We start from the raw sequence: 25846 nt of genomic DNA, 5'->3' as shown, positions 1-25846 counted from the left end.
TGGTGCCTGTATACAAATTGCATCATGATTGCATATTTAGTAAAAAGAAAATATTCCCACCTCTCGTTCCCACCACTGCAACTCCTGTGTAGCCAGGATCTACAGCTTGACCGCCACAAAAACCCAACCAATGAAGGTCAAGTTTGTCCCGGGGGAAAGTTAAACTGTCATTGGACCCGCAACGAAATTAATCAGAAGAACATAGGAGGAGTTCGAAATTAAGGTTCGACTTCCCTCCATTGCAAAGCGGATGACAGGTGACAAACAAAGGTTTAAAAACCTTTTGCATATTTAGTAAGATATGTATTGAGTAAGTATTGACGAATCACTTAAAAGCATTAATTTTTTACTCTTCTAACAATTTGGTCACAACGGGAGTCAAACCCGCTACCGCTAAAACCGAAAGAGCAAATTATGCCATGTAATTAAATACGTCCTAAAAATAAATTCGAAGAACATGCAAAAACTAACGTAATCAACATTAAACAAGAGACTCATAAATATCGAAAGGTTTAATTTATGAATACTAGTGAACAACAAAAATAAAATAAATAAAGCGAGCGACGCCGCATGTGCGCAACCCTTTACAATAGTCATGCACCTAACAACGATACGATCACGATACGATGAACAACTATCAATTTAATTGATTTTTTCTCTTTTTAACTATATAAGTGAAAAAGAGAGGTACCTATAAAAGCCGTCATGTCAGTTTAATCATATCGATTTCATTTTCATCAGTTTTCATACATAGACCTTTATCGATTAAAAAGATAAAAAATACTAGAAATTCATAAAATAATTTTGCTTTTTCTGAATTTTGTGTTAGAAATAATTCCTTAGCGAAAATTTATAGTTTCGATAGTAGTAAAGTATGCTAAGTTATTTTTCACATGTCATGCTCTAAGTTTGTGAGAAAACAGCTAAATACTGCGGCATAGACAAGGATTTGTATGTATGCTTTTTGAAGCTTCACGAAAACAACGGACTAGTATGTATGGAAGTGCGTTAGACTGATTGCGCCGCAAATTATTTACTCGGGTATGTAATTTCTCATAAATCGAATACCAAAATGAACGTAGGGGTTGTTTTAAAAAACTCTATTTACATTTAGTGCTTTCTGATTTCTGCGAGTTACCTGTAGAAGTCTCTGACAAACGTACGGGGTGTGTGTTCTATATACCCCTTTCTTGCTTAATTTTTGCAAATGTTTTTCAATCAAATTGATACATTAACGCTAGTGATTGCAAAACATCATCAATCGTGTTTGTGATACGCCAATTTGTCCTTGAAAAATTGCGGCTTATTTTGTTAATATTTTAGAGGTTATATCACAAAAATTTTGTGTATTACATTTATCTCTATCATTCCTAATAATAATTAATTTATTTTTCAGTGTCGCATATGGTGAGGAATGAATGTGAATAAATCAATATAAGTTTGGCTTTATACAAGGGGAACAAATTTAAATAAGTTGTACCAAAATCAGAATGGCAACTTTAGAGCAACAAGCATCTAAACTTTTGGATTTTAACCAAAAACTCGACATCACTTTGCTGGATAATATTGTCGGATGTTTGTATTCATCTGTGGGTGAGCAGCAGCGGATAGCACAGGACATTCTTACTGCTCTAAAGGAACATCCCGATGCTTGGACACGAGTTGATACAATTTTGGAGTTTTCTCAAAATCAAGAAACTAAGTACTATGCTTTACAAATTTTGGAACAGGTGATACAAACCAGATGGAAAGTTTTACCCAGAAACCAGTGTGAGGGAATTAAAAAATACATTGTGGGTCTTATCATCAAAAATTCATCTGATCCAGTCACTATGGAGAATAACAAAGTGTATCTGAAAAAGCTTAACATGATTCTTATTCAAGTGTTAAAAAGGGAATGGCCACACAACTGGCAAACCTTCATAAGTGACATAGTGGGTGCGTCCAAGACCAACGAGAGCCTTTGTCAAAACAATATGGTCATTTTGAAACTACTCAGTGAAGAAGTGTTTGTTTTTAGCACAGGACAACTTACACAGACAAAAGCAAAACATCTCAAAGATACTATGTGTTCTGAGTTTAATCAAATATTTCAACTATGTCAATTTGTACTTGAAAATTCACAAAATGCAACATTGGTAGATGCAACACTTCACACATTGTTAAGATTTCTGAACTGGATTCCTTTGGGTTACATATTCGAAATGAAGTTAATTAGCACTTTAATTTTTAAGTTTTTGAATGTGCCAATGTTCCGAAATGTAACATTGAGCTGTCTGACAGAAATAGCTGGTGTAACCGTCAGTAATTATGAAGACCAGTTTGTAGCACTGTTAGTGCAGACAATGGAGCAGCTGGAAGTGATGCTGCCGCTGTCAACCAACATCCGAGAAGCTTATGCTGCTGGTAGAGATCAAGAACAAGTGTTCATTCAAAACTTAACTCTTTTTCTCTGCACATACTTGAAAGAGCATGGTCTGCTTATTGAAAAAAGAGGTCTAACTACAACTCTCATGAATGCTCTTCGATATCTAGTCTTGATATCAGAAGTAGAAGAAGTTGAGATCTTTAAAATTTGTCTGGAATTTTGGAATGCTTTAGCAGCAGACCTTTATAAAATCAGCCCCCATTCGTCCAGTTTGTACAGCTTAGGCAAAAGTGTCGGTGGAAGAGCTCTGTATGCTGATGTCTTAAGTAGTGTACGCTACATCATGATCTCTCGAATGGCAAAACCAGAAGAAGTGCTTGTGGTTGAAAATGAAAATGGAGAAGTTGTAAGAGAATTCATGAAAGATACTGATTCAATAAATCTCTACAAAAACATGAGGGAAACACTTGTATATTTGACTCACTTGGATTACCAGGACACTGAACGCATCATGACTGAAAAGCTGCAGAACCAAGTGAATGGTACAGAATGGTCATGGAAAAATCTTAACACTCTTTGCTGGGCAATTGGGTCTATCTCAGGAGCTATGATGGAAGAAGATGAAAAACGCTTTTTGGTGGTTGTCATCAAAGAACTTTTGGGCTTGTGTGAACAGAAAAAAGGCAAAGACAACAAAGCTATCATAGCTAGCAACATTATGTATGTTGTAGGACAGTATCCACGTTTCCTAAGAGCCCACTGGAAGTTTTTAAAAACTGTTGTGAATAAACTTTTTGAATTCATGCATGAGACCCATGATGGTGTCCAGGATATGGCTTGTGACACCTTCATTAAAATTGCCTTGAAATGTCGCCGGCACTTTGTAACAACTCAGGTTGGTGAAGCTTGTCCATTTATTGAAGAAATTTTAAGCACAATCAGTTCTATAATTTGTGATCTTCAAACCTTGCAAGTACACACTTTTTATGAAGCTGTAGGATACATGATTAGTGCACAAGTTGACCAAGTAGCCCAGGAACAACTCATTGAGAAATATATGCTTCTTCCAAACCAAGTTTGGGATGATATAATATCACAAGCATCACATAATGTAGACATCTTAAAAGATCCCGAGGCAGTAAAGCAGCTTGTGAGTATTCTTAAAACCAATGTCCGTGCGTGCCGAGCTTTGGGTCACCCTTATGTGGTGCAGCTCGGTAGAATATACTTGGACATGCTTAATGTTTACAAGGTGATGTCAGAAAACATAAGTCAAGCTATAGCCCTCAATGGAGTTGTTGTCACCAAACAACCTCTAATCAAGAATATGAGAATAATAAAGAAAGAAACCCTGAAATTGATCGCCAGTTGGGTATCCCGTTCTACAGATTGTAGTATGGTTTTAGAAAATTTCATACCTCCACTTCTTGATGCAGTTCTTCTGGATTATCAAAGGACCACAGTCCCAGATGCTCGAGAACCTGAAGTATTATCTTGCATGGCTGCAATCGTGTATAAACTTGGTGGGTTCATCACTTCAGAAGTTCCCAAAATTTTTGATGCTGTCTTTGAGTGTACTCTCGAAATGATAAACAAAGATTTTGAAGAATACCCAGAGCATAGAACAGAATTTTTCTTGTTGTTACAAGCAGTCAACACACATTGTTTTAAGGCATTCCTCAGCATACCACCAGCACAATTTAAGTTGGTGCTGGATTCCATAATTTGGGCATTTAAGCATACAATGCGAAACGTCGCCGACACCGGCCTTCAGATACTGTTCGGTTTGCTACAGAATATGGAACTGCATCCTCAAGCAGCACAGAGTTTTTACCAAACATACTTGTGTGACATTTTGGAACATGTATTCAGTGTGGTGACCGACACATCCCACGGTGCCGGCCTCACCATGCATGCGACCATCTTGGCTTACATCTTCTCTCTGGTAGAAGCTGGTCGTGTTACAGTGCCTCTTGGTCCAACCCCGGATAACGTTCTATACATTCAGGTTTGTTATTTATGTAACCATATACTCTTTGTTTATTCTTATCATTGTTTGAAGTATTGATGAAATTGATAACTGTGAACTATTTCTGCTTTCAGGAGTATGTGGCAAATCTTTTGAAAATAGCATTCCCTCACTTAACAGACAATCAGATCAAAATAACTGTCCAAGGACTGTTCAACTTGAACCATGATATTCCTGCTTTCAAAGATCACCTGAGAGATTTCTTAGTACAGATAAGAGTAAGTACTAAACTATAATCAATTTAACTACTAATTATGGCTACAATGGCCAGAAATATAATTTTGTAGACAAAGTAACAAAGGTCAAATAAAAAATATCGGCGTCATCGACATTCAATATTATATGTTGTATAATAAAAGTCAAAGTAGGAATAATATTAGTGAGATATAGCACACTACCCTATTAGGTCCTCCACATGACATTGGATCTTTTTACTCAAACATAAAATCTTAATCGAGTGTCAATAGAGGGCGCGCGGGCGTCACTACAGCCACTCCAATAAGACAGTTGTTTTTTTTAAAGATTATTGGCAATTTGTTATTGCACAAATTACTAATAGTCTCGATAGCCCCGTCGTATTAATCTAAATAAGTGAGCTCACCACAATAGTCGATCGGGGGCGGGGACCGATCCCGCGTTCCCCGTATCACGAGTCGGCCGATCCCTTCACCGTTCGGCTATCGTGGCTTTAGAGTAGGCGCACACCGTTGATTTTTAGTTGGCCGATAGTTGTGCCCGACTTTAATTTGTATGAAGAATCGGCCAAATCGAATCGGCGTAGTGTGCGCACTCCCATACATGCCCGTACTGATCCGACCGACTAAACTATCGGCCGACGAAAAATGAACGGTGTGCGCCTACTCTTAAACGTAGTATGGCCAGGCCTGTTCATCTCCGCGAGTTTACATTGAAAACAAAACACGCACGATGGCCCACCTACAGGACACTATTCGACAAGGCCTCACATACGAGCGAACATTGACTGACGCACGCGTATTCTTGTGTATGATGGAAGAAAATAAAGAAAATGGTGTACTAAATACTGTGCAGTATTTAACTGCCTAAATAATAATAAAAACACAGAATGTATTTTTTTAAGTTGCCTCAAGACACTGGGAGGTAAATAAGTAGTTAATATTATTCATGATAATTTCATGCTAAATGATATATTTCCTCCGCCATTTTCCGCAGTTTGGCACCTCACGTCACATCATTTTACCGAAGTCAGCCCTATAGCTTCGGCGCAGTGCCGATCATTGACGTAAACAAAATGGTGCTTGACTCTTGAGACAGGCTAAATTACACCATATTGTTAATGATATTGAGCATACATTTTTTTAAATACCTTCGCGAAGTAAAACTTCTGTACGTAGTACTTATTATTATTCTGTGGTATGGCCAAGCACTGAGTATAACGGCGCCGCTTGCAGGAGTACACGGGTGAGGACGACAGCGACCTGTACCTGGAGGAGCGTCTGCTGGCGCTGCGCCAGGCGCAGGAGCTCAAGCGGCGCGTGCAGCTGTCCGTGCCCGGCATCATCAACCCGCACGAGCTGCCCGAGGAGATGCAGGACTAGCGCGCCCCGGCGGGTAACGGTTCACTTTAGATAACTCAGTTAGCGACAGGGAATTAATAAACTATTATTAATTTTACAATGTGACATAACGTGTTTTGTTTACCTATTTTAAGTGAATATACGAAGCTAACAATGCTTTTTTTTCGTTTTCTTCGCATGGGTTATCACTTTGTTGGTTTGTGATTTAATGGTTATTTATGATATTCACGGTTAGATAGTTGACAATAAAACTCTGAACTGCACGGTTAATCTTTATTCAAAATTTATGGTGAGAACATTCTGTCTACTTACTATACAGCACTATAGTATCTAATTATAAAATTAACGCAATTCATTATGGTTATTAAAAAGATATGACATTCAGTCAAAATTTTGGTATCGGAATGTAATTTAAGTAACTATACCTACTTTGTTATAAGTATGAAAACAATATATTAATTTATGATTTCTTGACTATAACTTGGAGACTCAAAACATTTTAATTCAATTCAAGTAATTACATCTTTGAAGTTGATTTTTATCCTCACAAAAACGTCTTACTATAAGCATCCGAATTTTTATTGGTATATGAATATGTATCACTGATGTACATAAAAGTATTGCTTCAAAAACATCAGCAAAACTCGAATTATTTTTCTGGTCACCATTTGGTTGCTATTATTTTGTATTATGACATTAAATTTTCCAAAAAAAGTAAATATTTTCAAGAATACATTTTTTAATTACATACAGTTAATCTGAGAAACTGCCCATCTCATTATACATGGGCTCGAAATACAATCGCGAAGTAAGTACTTTTTCGCTTTGATTTTTTTATATTTCAAACATGCTTTGTAAACGACCAGTCGAAGGTACAAAGCTTATTTAATTTGAATTATATTAAATCAAAATTAAAAAAAACTAAATTCGAAATTATATTTTGATCTCCTTTGGCAATGTTACCCAAATGTCTCCACATTTACAGCTCAAAATAAAAAAAAACTCAGAACTACGTCGTACCACTCATTTGAGGCATGACAATTTTATTCACATACCCTACGGTAGTGATTGTGATCTAGAGCCAACCCATTCATATAGTTTCAATTCAAAAGTACATTCAGAAGAATTTTGGGTGTAAAATTATCTAAATCGATTGAATGGAAACAATTATTCTAAAATGAGTTTCAGTGATTTTACATTCCCAGATTACTGAACTTTTATTGATATTAAAATTTTTCCCAACTCACATCTTTTTAAAGCCGAAAAACGATTCATCTAACTAAAAGATACAAATACTTGAGGAATACTTTGGATTCAATAATGATCATGAGTCTTATTTCGTGGACTGATCATGTTTCTCGACTTGGCGTACTTGAGTAACAAGAATAGGCAAAATTACCTGTGACCATGATTGCTATCTCGTAATATTAATAAAAAAAGGTGAAACGAAGTATAGTTGATTGTTGTGTTAAGTTCAACGCTATTAGACTTAATAAAGGCATTGAACAGTTAAACATGAATGTTAATTAAATAGAAATTATTTCTACTCTTTACCTGAAATAAGTTCAATTAAAGGGTGTAAGTTGAATCTAAGTGGACTGTTACCGTTACCTAGCGTTAGTATAGTAGGTCTGTTACTTGTGCCTATAAAATAGTACCTTATTATGTCAGATTGTACAGTGGATCGCATGGAACAATGCAAGGTGATGAATGCAAGCGAAAAGATTTCACAATGCAAATCTTTTCAGTGAAGGTATATTTTGCAAGCACAAGCTAGTGTTAGGAATTAATAATATAAGGCAGTAATGCATCAATTTACATTGCTAGTTGAGGAATAGAATATTTCTATGTTTTTAAGTAATATTCAAAAGTAGGTAATGAAATCTCTGTGATGGAAAACAAGTGTCGGATGTTCTTAATGTGCGCTATGGAATCTGTATTATGAGTAGGTTCTAGGAAAACTTTATAAAGTGAATTGCTGTTAGTAACATTTTATGTTTATTTTTTAATGTTATCTGAACTAATACATGATGTTTTGGAAATCTAAGCAATCATGTAGATTTCCGAATGCATTTTGGGTCCGATTATTGTCAAGTCTTTCAATTTTGTGTTTGAAATAAACCAATAAATATAAAAAGTGTTTTAATATAGATTTTGAAATAGTTGATATGGAGGTAAATACTTAGAAGTTGTATACTCATAAGTTAAAAACTCGACTGTTATTTGCACTAAAGCATAAAACAATTAAATTAAATATGCTACAGCATTGTTAGTGATAAATCCTGTACCTTTCTAGTAGTGTGTACCTGTACAGTTCACTCACACACCAAATTGATTCCTCCCCTCTTCTGTACATAAGCTGGACTCTCCGCGATAGTAAGTATTGAAGGTGCTTCGTGAGCCAAGCTCCTCGACGTGGCCTTTTCATTATTTTTTCCAGATAATGTTGCTATCTATTACGCACACCGGCACCGTACACATCACACGAAACACAAAACAAAATTAAAAAAAAAATTTTTCGGCAAAATATCAGCTGTCTTATTGTAATTATGTAGCGATCTCTTCCAGACAACACAAGGAGAGGAGTTAGTTGACTTCAAAAAAGTGGATTGAGGTGATTAATATTAATTAATACAAGTATAAATATTTGTTCCACGACTACTGGCTAAGGGTCAATTTATTTATACTTTTGCACATAAAACTGTACAGTGGCGGACTTAATGCCAGGTGGCATTCTCTGCCAGTCAACCACAGGTCGAGTAGAGAGACTAAGGCGGTGCAATATGCCGTACTGCTGAGACTGAGGTGTGCCGAGGGGTGAGGGGTGTGGGAGGACAAGCTGAAGAGTCTGACTAGAGCGAAGATTTATATTGTGAGTAGAATGAAGGTACTGGAACCTCTCTTTTAGAGCCCATTTATCCGATGTGTGCTAGTGATACTTATTGGTGATATTATACTGGCTGGGTGCCACCGTGGTGCCACCCAGTGGGAGGGGAGAGATATACAGCAAAACATTGTTTTCATTTGCCGTGTCATTTGTTCATGGATTTGAAAGGTTATGCATACTTATCTACGCATAAATCTGTTTTATAATCAAAAGTACTGCAATTTTTTATCGATAAAGTTCTTGCGATGTAATTTTTAAGTTAATGAGCCGCTCAGCTCATTTCTTTATTGTTCTGTTGGCTATACTATTGTCTGGTGAAGATCCTAGGCACAAGTCCAGAACTAGCCAAATACTACCTACCTACTTTGACAAATTGCAAGCACAGCAAGTAATTACATATTTCGTTACTGTAACCGCCCGCTTACTTCTGTAGCCGGAGCACGAATAAATGTCGTTCTCGTTATGATTTCTACGGTTCACGTTTATTTTGTACTAGCTTTTGCCCGCGTCTTCACCCGCGTGAACTTTAGTTCGTCACAGATCGTCATAAATTATAGCTTATGTTATTCTGCGTTAATTATAAAGAATAATACTACCTATAGTAGTTACATGACTGACATGACATCTTTCGCATTTATAATATTAGTAACTAGGATGAAAAACATTAGCGCACCGCGCCGCGCCGCTACGGTTGTAAGGAATACGATGAGAGTTATTCGTGCTGAGGGTACTGATCATGATTTGCACCAACTGCCAACTGCTAGCAACAAAACTGAAGATTGAATCTTTATGAAATTCCAAGTGGAGAAGCATGCGTCTAGCGTCTGCAAATTATGTAGACCACAGAAAGTAATCACTATGATGTCTGCGGACAACAGCAGTCGCCTGTGCCTGTGCTTAAGTCTACTTCTAAGTTTGTAATATTGCATTGAAACCCACCTATTAGGTACTACATACCGCCGAATAGAATGAAATGCTTGATGTGCGGTCGCGTATTATAGTAGCTCGTGGAACCCCAATAAATTAGTGACTATCAATTTTTATAAAGATAAGCAATACGGCAGCTAAAACTTATTTTAATCTGTACTTTTTTATCTGTTGAAATTTTTTTAATCTGTGTGTTGAGCTCTATAGTCTATGGCTGTCTGTTCTGGTGACTGTCATGCAGTGTTGCCAGAAGGTTACTTTCNAGGCTATACAAACTCGGCGCCTCTACGTTTCAAAAGAACTGCTGCCGTTTTAACGTTGAGCTCGTAAGTAATGTAAACTAAAACCCTAAGCGTAAAATGAAACTATAAACGTGAATCATAATAAACATAATAATATAAACATTGAGAGACTTGTAGCGTAATATTTGTTTTGTTGTGTACAAGGCCTATGTTGCGCATACTGTACCTACTTACTTATCGATACTCCATTTAAAAAATTAGGTGGCAGTAGCGGCGCGGCGCCCCTATTGTCTTGGCGCCTGTGTGCGCCGCACACTTCGCACACAGGGGCGGCGCGGCCCTGCATGACATGACATCTTTCGCATTTATAATATTAGTAACTAGGATGAAAAACATTAGCGCACCGCGCCGCGCCGCTACGGTTGTAAGGAATACGATGAGAGTTATTCGTGCTGAGGGTACTGATCATGATTTGCACCAACTGCCAACTGCTAGCAACAAAACTGAGGATTGAATCTTTATGAAATTCCAAGTGGAGAAGCATGCGTCTAGCGTGTGCAAATTATGTAGACCACAGAAAGTAATCACTATGATGTCTGCGGACAACAGCAGTCGCCTGTGCCTGTGCTTAAGTCTACTTCTAAGTTTGTAATTTTGCATTGAAACCCACCTATTAGGTACTACATACCGCCGAATAGAATGAAATGCTTGATGTGCGGTCGCGTATTATAGTAGCTCGTGGAACCCCTCAGTACCCCTAACTACTTAACAGTACCCCAATAAATTAGTGACTATCAATTTTTATAAAGATAAGCAATACGGCAGCTAGAACTTATTTTAATCTGTACTTTTTTATCTGTTGAAATTTTTTTAATCTGTGTGTTGAGCTCTATAGTCTATGGCTGTCTGTTCTGCTGTCATGTCATGTCACAAAATTTTCATTTCGGCAGCAGTTCATTTTTATCAGCAGATAATACTATCAGTCATTGTGCTAATGGTTCTCAAATCTTTTAAAACTTCATAGAAATAATTGAAGCAAGTTTTAAAAATGGCGAACGTTAACGAGGAAGCCAATGATGAAAATAATAGCTTAGTACCAAGTGACAATAATGCTACTGAACCAACTGATGAAAATGTCGATGTAAGTTTTTAATAAAATGTGTAATGTGCAGAATTAGATTAAGGTTAATTTACATATTTTTAGTTTGTCTTACAACTAATTCTATAAGTTGGTAGCCTCGTCCTATATTTTGCAATCTTTGTACTTATCAAAGGCTGTCTGGGTCGACCTTGTTATTTATAACTAACCTTTTTTCCAGATCAATGCTCAAATCGATGAGCAACGGCAGCGAATGCAGCCAACAAAGCTTGAATCATTTTTCGCAATAACTAAATCACTTATTATTAGAGCATTAGTAGTGTACTTCATTACTTCAATGTTTCGCCAGCCTGCAGCACCGAAACCTGATATCAACAATCCTACAGGAAGCCCGCGCGTCCCTGCGATTAACATGTTTGCAAATGGGACAGTGTTAGACATGTATTGTTATATTTCAGAAAATACTTTTTTGAACAATTTTGAAGATGGCAATTTGATATGGAAACAAACAGGACTTGTGTATGGTGATTGGTATGGAGGTCCAAATAACGATGGCACATTTACATATTCAACAGATATTACCCCATCGGAGTCTCTAAAAAATAATGGCTCAATCTATTTGCATGTGTTTGTGGTTCAGTCTGGAAAGTCACCTGACCCTAAAAATAAAGAAAAATATGCTGGCCCTTATGTGTCATATGGCAAAAAAATGTTAAATAAATATAAAAAGCTGAGATATCAAAAAACACATAACTTATTGACAGGACAGACTGAAAAATCTGAAGAAGAAATTAAAAAAGCAGAGACCTTGAAAGAAGAAATAGTTTCTCATTGGCATCCTAATTTAACAATCAACATTGTGACTGACCAAACTAATTGGGTGCAAGGGACTGTACCACCACCACTTGATGAATTCATTTTCTTTTTGCCTGATGGCAAACAGTACAAACCTGCAGTTTTTCTAAATGATTATTGGAACATGATGAGAGACTATACACCAATCAATAAAACTACAACCAGCTTGAAGTTGGAATTGACATTTCAGCCACTGAGTCTTTTCAAATGGCAGTTATATACAGCACAAGCTATGAGGGATAAATTGAGCATGTTCTCGGCCTTGGGAGCAGAGGAGCAAGATGAGGAACAAGACACTGTGAAGGAACTCCTTTTGGACACATCACCTTATCTTCTGGGCTTGACAATATCAGTATCCATTCTTCATTCTATTTTTGAACTTTTAGCATTCAAAAATGATATTCAATTCTGGAATAACAGACAGTCACTGGAAGGATTATCTGTGAGATCTGTATTTTTTAATGTTTTCCAATCATTGGTTGTACTTTTGTATGTGTTAGACAATGAGACAAATGTGATGGTCAGAATATCCTGTTTCATAGGTCTAATAATTGAACTGTGGAAGATTAATAAAGTAATGGATGTAAAAGTAAATAGAGAAGAGCGTATATTTGGAATACCTAAATTGACCTTTACTGACAAAGGCTCCTATGTTGAATCTAGTACTAAACAGTATGATATGTTGGCATTCCGCTACTTGAGCTGGGCTTGTTTCCCCCTTTTAATAGGTTATGGAGTGTATTCTTTACTGTACAATGAACATAAAGGGTGGTACTCATTTATTCTGAATATGATGTATGGATATTTACTCACTTTTGGATTTATTATGATGACTCCACAACTGTTCATAAACTACAAACTGAAATCTGTTGCTCATCTGCCATGGAGAATGATGACATATAAATTCCTCAACACATTTATTGATGACATATTTGCTTTTGTTATTAAAATGCCAACAATGTATCGCTTGGGATGTTTTAGAGATGGTAAATAATTTTACCTTTATTGTGTTATAACTTATTTTTTATTAAGTGTGTAAGCTCAGCTGATTTGTGTTATTTATTTACAGATATTGTTTTCTTCATATTCTTATACCAACGCTGGATCTATAAGGTGGACCACAAGAGAGTCAATGAATTTGGGTTCTCTGGTGAGATGGAAGAACAGCAAAAGCTTGCAAAGAATGGTACACCAGCTATTACAGAATCAGAGCAGCAACCTGCGGATAAGAAAAATGACTAAAACTATAGTAAAATTATCCATAGTTAATATTATAACTATTTACATAAAGATACTATAGAATACCCTTTTATGTAATTTAACATGCCATCCCATTAAAATGTATGGATTGTTTATAGGACAGAAAGGTATTTTATAGTTTCGATAATAATTGTGTTTGTGTAGTTAGCAGAAATAGTATTTGTCATAAAAATAGCTATAAAAGTATTATCGCAAATATATCTAGTGTAATTAAGCCAAAAATGTTTGATATTTAAAAATTCTTAAACAAATTCCTTGTGTACCAAAAGATCACTCAGAAAGAGGCTAGCATAATTATTAAGTCCTGAATTCTTAAACATTAAAACAGCCTTGAATCACCAAACCATAAACTGTTTTGCTGTTTATTAATAAGGGCTTTATAATACCACCCACTGTTTTGGCTACTTTACTACTACAATAGCTTTTGCATTTATCGGTTATAATAGCATTCAATATTACATTAAAATCAATCAATTTCACATTAAACTGATTTTATCAACATATGTCATGCATGATTTAATCATTTTTGTGGGTTGGGTTGGTGTATAACGACATGAATTGAATAATTTCGAATAATTAGGTATCTTAATTTTGACTATGAAATAATGTCAAGGATAATTACATGGGATATGTTTTGGGTTAAGTTGTTATTATCTATTCTGAAATTTTATTAGTGCAATACACAGTACAATAAAATATATTGCTCCTGTCTCATAATATACTGATAAAATAAAATTAAGGATTAATACTCTTTTTATATGAGTGCTCATTGATCTAATTTAAAATATTTTACCTAGGTGATTTGTATTTAATTATCTTTTTAAATTATAAAAACTAAGGTACCAACATGTTTGTGATTTTATGCTCATAATAATAATTTATTATGGTTCTTTACATTACAAGTAATTATAAATTTATTTTAGTGAGAAATCCATATGTACCAAAACATTCACAGCACTGACATTATGCCTCATTGAAATTGTGAAGAGATTAGACGCATTTCGTACTAATCAACATAGGTATGATGAGAACCACGCAAATCGTAGGTAGGTACCTATGTATGTTTTTCACAATAGTATTCAGATTGGGATTTTTTTTAATGTTCTAAAATACGTCTCTACGTTGACTTATGGAAAAGGGTGCAACTTTTTGATCTCGATACTTCTAAATATCCCAATGTAGGCGTTATGTTCAGATGAATCATAGCAGAGCGTAGATAGACAGACTCAAACTAATGGAAATATTATTATACCAATTCTATTTCTGCTTTAATTATGTAAGTAATCATTAATTTTTATAGCCACTTTTAAGTTCTTGGTTGGGAGGGGGATCTCGCACATAAATAGGCATGTACCTACGCGACAACGGATGTTATAGTTTAACATAATTAATTACTTAATTGTGATTAATTAACTTGTTGCGGACTCCGCGTCCGCATAGGTTTGAACAAAAATACGCTCTGCTTTGAGCTCCTTGCCATTTTCGCCCTCTAAGCAATTGTATATCGTTAATCGATAAGTTTTCGTTATTTTTATCTCTGTTATATGGAATTATTGATAATAACGTCCTATATTTATTAACATTTTTATAGCTATATGCTATATTGTCACCAGACTCGGGATTTTGTTCAATTAGTAATTATTTCGGTTGTGACAATCTGTACCTATGTATGTATGCTACACCGGTTGAGAGATCTCTGATTACAGCCCGCGACATATTAATGTATGAAGCACAATGATTAACTTAGTTCCGTAATATATAAATGTGTAATAAATTTGTTGTTTCCATGTCTTATATTTTTATTTTCTACACAAATGATGTCAAAACTAATCTGGGTCAATCTGGGTGCAAATTATAAAACAATATTAAATTTAATCGATATAATATATTTGAAATCAACTTAAATCCTAATTACAAGAATTTTGAGACACAGTATGAAGATCCAGCTTTGTTGAAATAGTCGTTATAATGGCCGATTCTCATGAGTCAAATTAAAACAACAATATCTATAAGTTGGCCCCAGAGCTGCAGTTGTACTAATCAGTTTAAAATACTTAACCAGGCCTAGTTATTCACAGCATGAGGTTCAAATTGATGTAGGTCTATTAAGGGGCCTCCTCACTTCGAGAGGACTATAAAGTTTATGTTGATTTTTTTTTACAAATTTTTAATAAGGCACGAACACCTAATAAATACTGTTGGCTGGGAAATTCATACGACTTATTACTACTTCATTCGTACAGGGTTACTTTGACATACATACAATTTACACAACACTAGATCGACTCATGTTCTTATCAGAGTTATCAGCATATTTCTTCTGCAAACAGACAATAGTACATTTTAAATTGTGTACACTGAACAAAAACAAGCGAATCTAAATTAATAAAATAATTACACACTATCACAGATTCTCTGTTTAATGGAATAGATGTATGTATTATGTTTTAGCTAGCAAACTAATTTATAAATTTGATAAAATTTGATTTTTATATAAAACATTTGGCATACCGTCAAGTAAAACTGGAAAAAGTGAGTATTTTTTATGCTAAGTAAAGAAACACATTTCTATACTTTTTTTAAAACTTATATTTCCAAATTTAACACGACCCGCGTGTAGACAAATCTGTGGACGTGAACCAACAACTGGATACCTTGAGGCTCAGGTATTTCGCTTTTGTTAAAATCTAAAATTAATTAAGAAGTATTTTTAACAGAGCAGAGGAGAGTTTTATAATAAAAGCTTTGTGGACAGTAGGCCTTACTTTTTACCAAAAACTGCTCAGAACTGCCAAAAAAATTCACGCAATATTAGTCGGTCACGTGGCTCTGACTACAGAGGCGGATTATCAGTAAGGGCAGCCGGGCGCCCAGTGGCCGCGCGCGCCGCAGCGGTAGCAGCGTCCGTAGCCGCCGTAGTAGGCCCCGGGGATTCCCCCACCACCACCATTACGGCCCGCCCTCCGCTCTGCGGAACAAAAGAACGTGTGTGTGTATACAGGGTGGAAACGTTAAGTGATCTCACTCGATTATTTCTAAACTATACAAGATATTTAAAAACTGGTTACTGATCCTGAAAGTGCTTCAAGAGCTCTTTCAAACGGTACCAATAATAGGTTACAGAATAAACTGTATCTATCTAAAAATTCAATGTTTCGAGCTTCCTTACTAAATGTATGCCAGACACACAATATTAGAAGTGCAATTTTTTTTATTTAATAAAAAAAACTCTTAAAATAAACTCGTAAATTGTATTCTTATTTTAAATTATTCATGGAAAACATTAGTTTTAGGCTTTACTTGCTATAATATTGTCAAGAGATGAGTGTCATGAATGTGGTAGTACAAAATGTATGGAAGAAGGAAACATTGAATTTTTGGATAGATCCAGTTTATTCTGTAACCTATATTATTAATACCATTGGATAGAGCTTGTGAAGCACTTTTAGAATCAGTAATCAGTTTTACGATATCATGTGTTGTTTTTAAAATAATGTGACTTTACCAAATGTATGGAAGCTGAAAACATTGATTTTTCGGATAGATCCAGTTTATTCTGTAACCTATTATTAATACCGTTTAATAGAGCTCATGAAGCACTTTCAGGATCAGTAACTAGTTTATTGATATTTGGTATAGTTTAGAAATAATCGAGTGAGATCACTTATCGTTTCCACCCTGTATTACTAATACATAATTATAAATGTGAAAGTATGTGAGTATGAATTGATGATTGTTCGGTCCCCTTACACCGCGCGGGAGCTGAGCTAGGGCCGTGTTGACGCTGCGCGGGCACTGGAAAGACCACGATGCTCGAAAGATGCGAAACCACTGAATCGTTTTAGATGAGATTTGATAATAACTGAGGCGCGTTATGGCCCCCCATCGTCGTACCTGCACTATCTGGTAAAGGCGCGACGGGCTGCGCGTGGCCCCCGGCAGCGGCGTGAGCGAGCTCGGCGGCAGGCGCACGGTGGCCCCCGGCACCGGCGTCCGCTGCGGCGCGTCATGCCCCCCGGTGTCGTACCTGCACTATCTGGTAGAGGCGCGCCGGGCCGCGCGTGGCCCCCGGCAGCGGCGTGAGCGAGCTCGGCGGCAGGCGCACGGTGGCCCCCGGCACCGGCGTCCGCTGCGGCGCGTCATGCCCCCCGGTGTCGTACCTGCACTATCTGGTAGAGGCGCGCCGGGCCGCGCGTGGCCCCCGGCAGCGGCGTGAGCGAGCTCGGCGGCAGGCGCACGGTGGCCCCCGGCACCGGCGCCAGCGCGCTCGGCGCCAGGCGCACCACCGGCGGCCTCTCCGGCGCGTTCATCGGAATCATCGCCATCGCCATCGCCGTCAGATCCACTGTCTGTATCGGACCAGATGGCGTGATACGTGTCACTGCTGATGAAAAAATAATTATGTTAGGTATGGTTTAAAAGAATTTGAAGTGAAGATCTGTCTTCACAGGATACATTGACTTAGGCGGTTATCACACTGCGCCGCGCTCCGCCGCGGAGCGCGGGGCGACAGATTTAATCATTGTATGCAAGTACCTCAGTTTGTATAGAAAACACGCGCGGCACTTCACACTGACAACGCGTCCGCGCACGTGATTTTTTATATGAAAATCACGGAGCGCAGCGCAGTGTGATAACCGCCTTAGAAGAAAAAGATATTGATAAAACTTACTGAAATCATCATCAGTTTTACATTTATTCTTGCTGAATAAATAGAGAACACATGCACAAAACATATTATTTACTCCTGATTCTCGAGCATAATTTCTATTCTACTTGAGCAAAAGATTCACAGTATGCTAATTTGTCACAATTCATGTCAAAGGGAAACTATTAAGCGCAAGATTACCAACTTAATTTTAAATGAGGAGATTATACTTGAGTATCAAATAAACAATAAACATACAGGGTTAGTCACAAACGCAGTACCCACATTAATAAAGTTAAACTTACGTAATCAGATTGTGATCTCTCTTACATAGCCTTTAAGAGCTAATTGTAATTATGTGAAATACTAACTAGTCCTCGTAGTATTCCTCCTCCTCCCCCTCCTCGTACTCGGAGGCGCTGTCGTAGTCGGATTCGTCAAAGCCAAAACTTCCGCTGCAAGCGAAAAACATCAATTGTGGACATTAAAACACTAGCTCGAAGGTTGAATTTTCTAACACTATGAAAATGATCAATAAGCGTTTATGAAGACCAGACATTCGTGCATGCATGAATATTTTAAAGGTTTTTTGAATTATGATTTATCGAGTCGAGGTTGGCTGATACCTGATATCGCGCGCAAATAACCTAAAGGCCGAGTTGCACCACCTGACTGACCGTACCTATAATGATAACTGGTGTTTTTTTTATGGAATTTGATAGATTTTTGACGATTGTCAAAGTTAAAGGAAGATGGTGCAACCCAGCCTTAGTACCTCAAAGTTAGTATGGATAAGTGGTTTTCGTAAAGTTAATCAATACCTATGTCAATACACATTAGAACACACACACAATACACAGTCAAGTGTAATTAATAGTCTTGTCAGTAAAATATTTTTGTAGTAAGTGTTAATGATTAAAAATACAATTTTAAATTGACCACCCTGAGAAATACACAATCTAAATATCCTGCCGTTGCGAGAGCCCGGGCCGGGTCAATTAAGATTCGGAGCATCCTCATTGCGAATTATACGATAATTATTATAATGATATAGCGACTAGACTAGCATGCTGCCGTTTGCTTCACAAGTGACATAATTATAGCCTGATCAGGAACATAAAAACCCTCGCCATGTTGCGGAAAACTAATGGTACTAATTTCTTTTAATGGCAACAGTAACTGAAAACTTCATTGACATGTCACCTTGCATGTCAGTCTATTGCTGTCAAAGTGTAAACAAACTTTATTTTAAATGTGCGCAATTGATTTTGTGAATAACATTGCTAAAATCTTTTTATAGTCGTGAAAGAAAAGTGGTTCACAATGTGTTAAAGTGTTTGTCGAAGAAAAATACTAAGGGTTCGGACAATATTTTCATTGAATAATTTTTCCGACAAGGGTGTCAAATTGACTGACATGTTTATCGTATAATACAGTCCACTATGAAAATTAGATGTGGTTTGTTTCAACTACCTATTTTAAAGTTTTTTGTCACTTTCTAAGTGTTGAATTTTATGGAATTGGGAAAGAAGTACCGAGTTTGAAGCGCTCATGAGCAGACATTGCAGTTAAATATTCAAGTTCTGAATTTGATTATTGATGAATAATAAAATAAATCCTACTAGCTCGATTGATGTTTTCATTTAATTTATTTAAACCAGGTTACCTATAATAATGTTTTTTCGTTAATTCATGAAAATATCAAATTAGCCCGTAATCCTAAATCCTGATACATAAAGTTAGCCTATTAATTTAACACAGGTACGACTGTACTCAGTGTTGCACTATCAAATGCAATTGACGCGCCTCTATGCCAGGGTTTTTATGTTCCTGGTCAGGCTATACAATTTATTTATGTTGGAATAACGAAACAAAGTTACAATTAATTTAAAGTTATAATAATATTCAAGGTTATTGTCGGTACGAAAGAGTTGCTTATTTAGCTGTCTATGTAAAAAACAGTTTACATAAACTAACTATTCTAGTAGCAGTTACAGGGAAATAATTCGAATGCGATGTTAATGAACTTGAGGAGCTATATTAATTTGATTACATATTCAATTTCAACATAAATATTGAGACATGATTTGCATTTTTGAAATGATTGCTATGCTATGTTGCGTCACTTGTTAAGGTTAGGCCATACAAACGCGTGCAGTCTGCGTGCTCGATGGCGACTAGAGCCCCGATTACGGTAACTTTTATAACGTCTACAATCCAGACGCGTTTCTGATTCTGCGATACGATTGGTCAAAACAGCTGACGTACGCTGTTGAACGACCAATCGTATCGCAGAATCGAGAAGCGTGTCTGGATTGTTGACGTTAAAAATTACCGTAATCGGGGCTCTGATGTGTACAATTTGTATCGATGAGTTCACGTCAATGTGTCATTGTTTGCGGCGATCTATGCACCAGTGATCGCCATCGCTATCGCCGACGGAAGCTGCACATGTTTGGCTGAAGCTTTAGTATTCGTTCAGATTGATTTCAGACGATATGTCCAGGCCCGCCTCCTCGCATCGCGACTAATGCCCGTTTTCACCATCAATCCCTAATTTTTAAGTGACCCCTATGGTAACAAATAACAGGAATATTGTTAACATAGGGGTCACTTAAAAATTAGGGATTGATGGTGAAAACGGGCATAAGACTCCCGACTCCCCGCAGACTGCAGACTTTTAGTCGGCCGATAGTTAGGCCGGATTTTAATTTGTATGAGGAATTGGCCGATTGGCGCACTTTCTACCAACTATCGGCCGACAAAAAGTCGGTGGTCTGCGCCTAGGCTTAAGATGACAAAACAAGAAAGCATACCGACTGGTCCTCACGCTCTGCTGTCGTGCTAGTGCGGACTCGAGTTCTGTGAACAATACAGCTTCATAAAGCTACTCTATACATTCATTTATTTGGCATACTTAAATCTGAAAAGTATAAAATATGAAACATATTCTAATCCCATTAACTCAGTTACTTCATTGTATGTTTTTTCTTATTCTTCATTTCAATTATTTTCAAATACCTAACATTTCTTTGTCAATAGCCTAAAAATATGCAGATTTTTTATGAAGCTGCCTTGTTCACAAAAAATATGAAACTTGATACAATGAAACTTATTTTAATGATGAAAAATTTGTAATATTTAAAGATCTTACCTTCTCTTGATTTAAGCATTTCCTGTCTTTTTGTTTTCATTTCTTCTGTTAAATTTTGTACCATTTTTTCAATAAACGAATCTAAAACTAAGCTTTTGCATTCAGAAGTTATATTTGTCCTGGAACAAAAAAAATTAATATCTCTTATGGTGCTGTTATGGCGCAATTATTTTACATACTGGGAAGAATTATTTTATAAGTCCAAAAATATAGAAAAGTATGTAATAAGTGGTCTAGGATTTCATTTATTTTGTAAATTAACAACACAACATCAAATAGGTACAATGAAAGAGATCAAACATGTAAATGCTAGAATACTGTTGTTTAAGAATAGGTATTATTATTATGAAGAAAAATGCCACTTTTGCCTTTTGCCCACTGTACCTGCAAATAGGACCGTCAATTTGCTGAAGGTCGCGGGAAGCACCGAGGACCAATCGTTGTGGAAATCCGCGTGGGACAGTGCGGCAGTGGACGACATTATGCTGAAACGAACCTGCAGATAGGGCAGTCTTTCTTTTTCTTCTTCCACATGGTGATGCAGTATTTGCAGAAGGTGTGTGAGCAGCTGAGTGTGGTGGCTGCCACGAACAGTTCTGCGCAGATGCTGCACTGTAATTCGCTTTCCATCAGCTCCCCCACCTCTGCCAATGTGCTGTGCTTCGTGGAACTAGCCCCTGCTGACTCTGACGTCCCCAGACTCTCTAGCAGATTCTTCTTTTCGCTTTCTACTGATTCCAACTGGCTTTTCACCTATGAGGAAGCATAATTTAGCTACCAACTTTTTAACATCAGGTTTGCAAGTTCAGTTTAACCCCTGTTGTGATGGATATCTTTAAAGTAAAATGATTCCGAATTTTTTTGGTTAAATAGTTGAGAGTGGAGGCTATAGAGTTGATGTTCATGATGACAGGGTTATGAAAAACAAACAAGATGGTCCAAGAGATGCCAGCATAAAAATAAAATTCACTTACTTTTTCTAGTTGTTCTTGTAATGAACTGATCACTTCGCTGGACTGGTCTGCTTGTTTCTGAATTCTATCAGCAGCCAATGCTGCTAATTCTGTCTCCCTTTCTTGAACGCGAGCCTATAAGAAATTTTATTTTCATGAGAAATTATTCAAAACATGTAATATTTTAGCAGTTTTTCTATTAACCATTATTACATAATATTTACCTTCAGTTCCTCAATTGATTTTTCAGCACTACATTCTGCTTCTGTTAATTTTTTTTGGATTTCTTCCCTCTCTTGCATCTGCAATAAATAGCAAATAAAAATTACTTTAAGCCCTTGCTTGACAGTTCAAAGGATCTGAGCACAAAATCTTTGTGCTCTGATTGGGAGGTTTACAGTGTGAATATAGTAAAAAAAGAGGCAGAACTCACCAGTTGTTCTCTCTTGACTTTCTCTTCATCTGTGAGTTTCTTCCTCTGTTCCACTTGCTCGCTGAGCATTTGTTCAGCCTTCTGTCTATTCTCCTCAGCTTGCTGCACTTTCAGTTCCAAGTTTTTCCGGATGTCTGCTAGCTCTTGTTCTAATTCTTTCTCTCTTTTTTGTTTCAACTCTTCAAGTTCTTTTAATTCCTGAACACATCATTTTGATAAACACAAAAATAACGCATATTGTTGAAAAATAAATAATTTCGAAACAATAGTCAGATCCAGTGTTAAATTAAAGCTGACATTAATGTAGTTTTCTAATTTTACTGGACAGATGGTGTCAGAAGTTTATTAAAAGCGAAATTTTCTTTATTTTATTAAAAAATAAAAAATTTCATCGTCTAAATAATATTATAAGCTTATCTCAAAAAAAAAAAAAAAAACTCAATACCTTCTCTTTGGCTAATTTTATTTGTTCTACTTCATTTTTGAGCATTAGTTCCAATTCATCCTTTTCCTTTAGCCTGATCTCTTCCTGTTCTTTCATCTTGGCTTTCAGTTTGTCCAACATTTCTTGCTTCGATGAACTCTCTCTGTTGAGTTCCGATAGGAACTCCTCTCGTTCCTTTAGAAGCTTTTCTTTAAGGTTGTTATTCTCTTGAAGTAGCTCAGATTCTGTTTCATTATGCTTTTGAATTTGATCCTGAAAGAAAAGTTATTATAGGCACTTCATTGTTAAGCTTGTTAGTGCAACAAGTTAAATTATTTACCTGTAATTCTGCAATCTTTCCTTCCATTTCTTCTTTTATAGACGCAATTTGGACATTTTTTTCCGCTATTAATATTTTCTTCTGATTTTCTACATCAGTTTTTTCACCTATTAAGTTTTCAATTTGACCAGCATAGTTATCGTCCAGCTGTTTAATTCTCCTCTCCATAACCAATTCCAGCTGTTCCTTCAATATTCTGGATGTTTCTTGCATACTTTTTGCATTTTGAATTTTGTTTTCGATATGTTTAATTTCATAACTTTGAGATTGTTCAAATGTAAATTTCACATCATTTATTATGTCTTCACCATCAGGCTTTTCTAATTTTATCCGTTTTCTCGGTATTTCAAATATATCTGATTGATTAACAAACTGGTACACAAATTCCTCAGAAGGCTCCAAAACAATAATATCTTCATGGTTAAGTTTTGATTGCTTGCCTTTGCCCAACTTGTTTCCATTTATTGTGATGCCGAATGAACTATTATCTTCAATTAACCAGTCTGTATCTTCTTTTTTAAAAATGCAGTGATTTCGAGATATTGATATAAAGGGCACGACAGCTGAGTTATTCAATCCACGGCCTAGTGTAAACTGAAAGTAACTCTTAGTAATTAAAGTTTATCCAAGGGAATTTGTCTAAATTCTAAAAGAAAGTATTTTAATACTCACGTTGTTACAGGTTAGTACAATTTCTTTGAGTTTTTCAAATTCCGGTTTCAAAGGTTTTTTAGTAATTAATACAGGTTTGTTATCATCCATTGTCGCGAATCCACAATTATTATTAACTTATTCAAAAAGTCGTCTTTTGCGATGCTAAACTGTGCTAAACACATCACAATACAGAGCAAACATTCAATCAATCAACAAAAATCACTGACAAAAATTCGAATCGGTTGACAATTGACATTTAAATATGTATTATAGATGACCCACGCTGAACTGTCCCGCCAAACTCAATGACAGGGGGGCGCTACCATCGTTCAACTTTATGGTTTCCAACATGGCAAAAATCGGAACCAGCCATTTGGTATTGACGGTGGCGCCCCGCTGTCAATGTCATCGATAGGACAGTTCAGTATTTTGGAACTATACTTTTCTCTATGATTTAAATCATAGACCTGTGTCATAGACACAGATATGTCATAGACTATTTCCTTCCTCATCGTATAACTTTAATGCTTAGAGCGCATTGCGTCACTTTTAGCCGGAAGCCTCCTTCTGGCNATAGTATTACCGTGCAGTCGGGTAAAATAGGGTCTATTTTTACTAGCGCTAGCTAGCGCTATTTTCGGCCAAACGCCCCCAATGTCATTCATTTTTAGTTAGCCAGTGACAGCGTAGTGATGGCGCTTTCCTTTGGCGCTTTTCGCTTAGCGATCGCCAGTTTGAGCGCTTCCAAAAGCACTTTTTTCCGTCAAACATCCCCAATGTCGCTGACACGGATGGTGATTTGTATTTATTTTGTCAACATGGACACTTCGACGATTTCTATTGGTAGATAGACGGAGTCAGCTATCTGTCTCATTTTCAGAGTGGAGGAGGCCCGTAGGGTATATTTGTTCTGCGGTGCAAGCGGGCGCGGCGCGGGCGCGGACGCGGGTTAGGCGCGCGCGAGTGGGTATAGCGCTTCTTTGGTATGGCGCGGCGCCGTTTCTAATCACACGGTGACTGCGAGTGTGATTCTAAACCATTTTGATTCCATCCGCGCCTCCATCCAGTGTGCATGAGGCTTTAGTTTTAAAACTTTGCACAGCTACAGGCTGCTAAGGACCGTTATGGATAATGCTTAAAACAACTTTAAAATAAATCTATACTTAATATTATAAATGCGAAAGTAACTCTTTCTGTCTGTCTGTCTCTCTTTCACGCCAAAACCACAGAACCGATTTTGATGAAATTTGGCATAGAAATAGTTTGAGTCCCGGGAAAGGACATAGGATAGTTTTTATCCCGGTTTTTGAAACAGGGACGCGCGCGATAAAGTTTTTCTGTGACAGACAAAATTCCACGCGGGCGAAGCCGCGGGCAGAAATATAAAATAACACAAATTAGGTACGTATAATTTTTTAAATTTATTTTTTACACAGTTATTTTGTCGGTAAAATTGACATCACAACATCGCCTTAAATTATCGCTAGCCCTATCCCAAACACACTGTATACTCGTAGCTATGGAGGTATTAACTTTGGAGTAAGCATATTTTCTTGAAATCATAAAGTCGAAGTATCAAAACATACCCACAGCCGAACATAGAACCTCCTCCTTTTTTGAAGTCGGTTAAAAAAGACAATTCATTAGTACGAAATGAAATTCGTTAGTCATACCTACTTACTTTATTCGAGCGTGCAGATAGCGAGCGTAGATTTCCTTCCTGCAGCAAAAACCTTTCAATTTCGCAGGGCACTTTCCGCAGAATAAAGCAGAAGACGGAGGCTGCGACGGAATGAAGAGGCAACGAGAGTGAAAGCATATTTCGTGGCGGATAAAACGAATAGATAGAGGTCTTTAATATAAACGAAGCAGACTTTAGTACTCTCGAAAAATGCAAGCGTAGCGGGCGGGTACACACTGAATTTTTAAAGCGTGGTGTTCGAGCTTTTCGGTTGCCGCGGCTCTACGCCTTAAAACTTTCCGCTACTTTGCTCCTTACTTTTATGGCGTTTTTTAT

At 36.9% G+C, this 25846-nt stretch overlaps 3 protein-coding genes across 8 annotated transcripts; 2 read left to right on the top strand and 1 right to left on the bottom strand.

The window, feature by feature from the left end:
* Positions 1 to 818: 818 nt before the first annotated feature.
* On the top strand, positions 819 to 7807 carry emb (exportin-1 emb). 2 transcript variants are annotated; one of them, XM_028318600.1, is made up of 4 exons: positions 819 to 1041; positions 1397 to 4376; positions 4472 to 4615; positions 5828 to 7807. In XM_028318600.1, exons 2-4 carry the CDS (start codon positions 1491 to 1493, stop codon positions 5972 to 5974), a joined length of 3177 nt encoding a protein of 1058 aa, XP_028174401.1. In that variant the 5' UTR covers positions 819 to 1041; positions 1397 to 1490; the 3' UTR covers positions 5975 to 7807. The 2 variants fall into 2 exon arrangements, with proteins under 2 accessions (XP_028174401.1, XP_028174402.1); XM_028318601.1 differs by lacking the exon at positions 819 to 1041 and adding an exon at positions 1091 to 1166.
* Positions 7808 to 10910: 3103 nt separating this feature from the next.
* On the top strand, positions 10911 to 13573 carry LOC114363034 (cleft lip and palate transmembrane protein 1 homolog). Its single transcript, XM_028318629.1, has 3 exons — positions 10911 to 11150; positions 11329 to 12949; positions 13033 to 13573. The coding sequence occupies exons 1-3, from the start codon at positions 11058 to 11060 to the stop codon at positions 13203 to 13205; spliced, it is 1887 nt and encodes a 628-aa protein (XP_028174430.1). The 5' UTR covers positions 10911 to 11057; the 3' UTR covers positions 13206 to 13573.
* A 1515-nt stretch (positions 13574 to 15088) lies between these two features.
* LOC114363032 (E3 ubiquitin-protein ligase RNF8) lies at positions 15089 to 24075 on the bottom strand. Of its 5 annotated transcripts, none has more exons than XM_028318623.1 (12): positions 23848 to 24075; positions 23176 to 23769; positions 22857 to 23108; positions 22412 to 22609; positions 22203 to 22280; positions 22000 to 22113; positions 21522 to 21778; positions 21026 to 21144; positions 20688 to 20733; positions 18243 to 18326; positions 17384 to 17607; positions 15089 to 16191 (listed from the first exon to the last, which is right to left on the bottom strand). In XM_028318623.1, the coding sequence occupies exons 1-12, from the start codon at positions 23935 to 23937 to the stop codon at positions 16073 to 16075; spliced, it is 2175 nt and encodes a 724-aa protein (XP_028174424.1). In that variant the 5' UTR covers positions 23938 to 24075; the 3' UTR covers positions 15089 to 16072. The 5 variants fall into 5 exon arrangements, with proteins under 5 accessions (XP_028174424.1, XP_028174425.1, XP_028174427.1 ...); XM_028318624.1 differs by having other exon boundaries at positions 17384 to 17604; XM_028318626.1 differs by lacking the exon at positions 20688 to 20733 and having other exon boundaries at positions 17384 to 17604.
* Positions 24076 to 25846: the final 1771 nt, after the last annotated feature.

Source organism: Ostrinia furnacalis, unplaced genomic scaffold (assembly GCF_004193835.3).
Source record: "Ostrinia furnacalis isolate ACB-3 unplaced genomic scaffold, ASM419383v2 OfSCF6942, whole genome shotgun sequence".
In the NCBI taxonomy this organism is placed as follows: Eukaryota; Metazoa; Arthropoda; class Insecta; order Lepidoptera; family Crambidae; genus Ostrinia; species Ostrinia furnacalis.
This window is presented reverse-complemented; position numbering and strand designations above follow the sequence as displayed.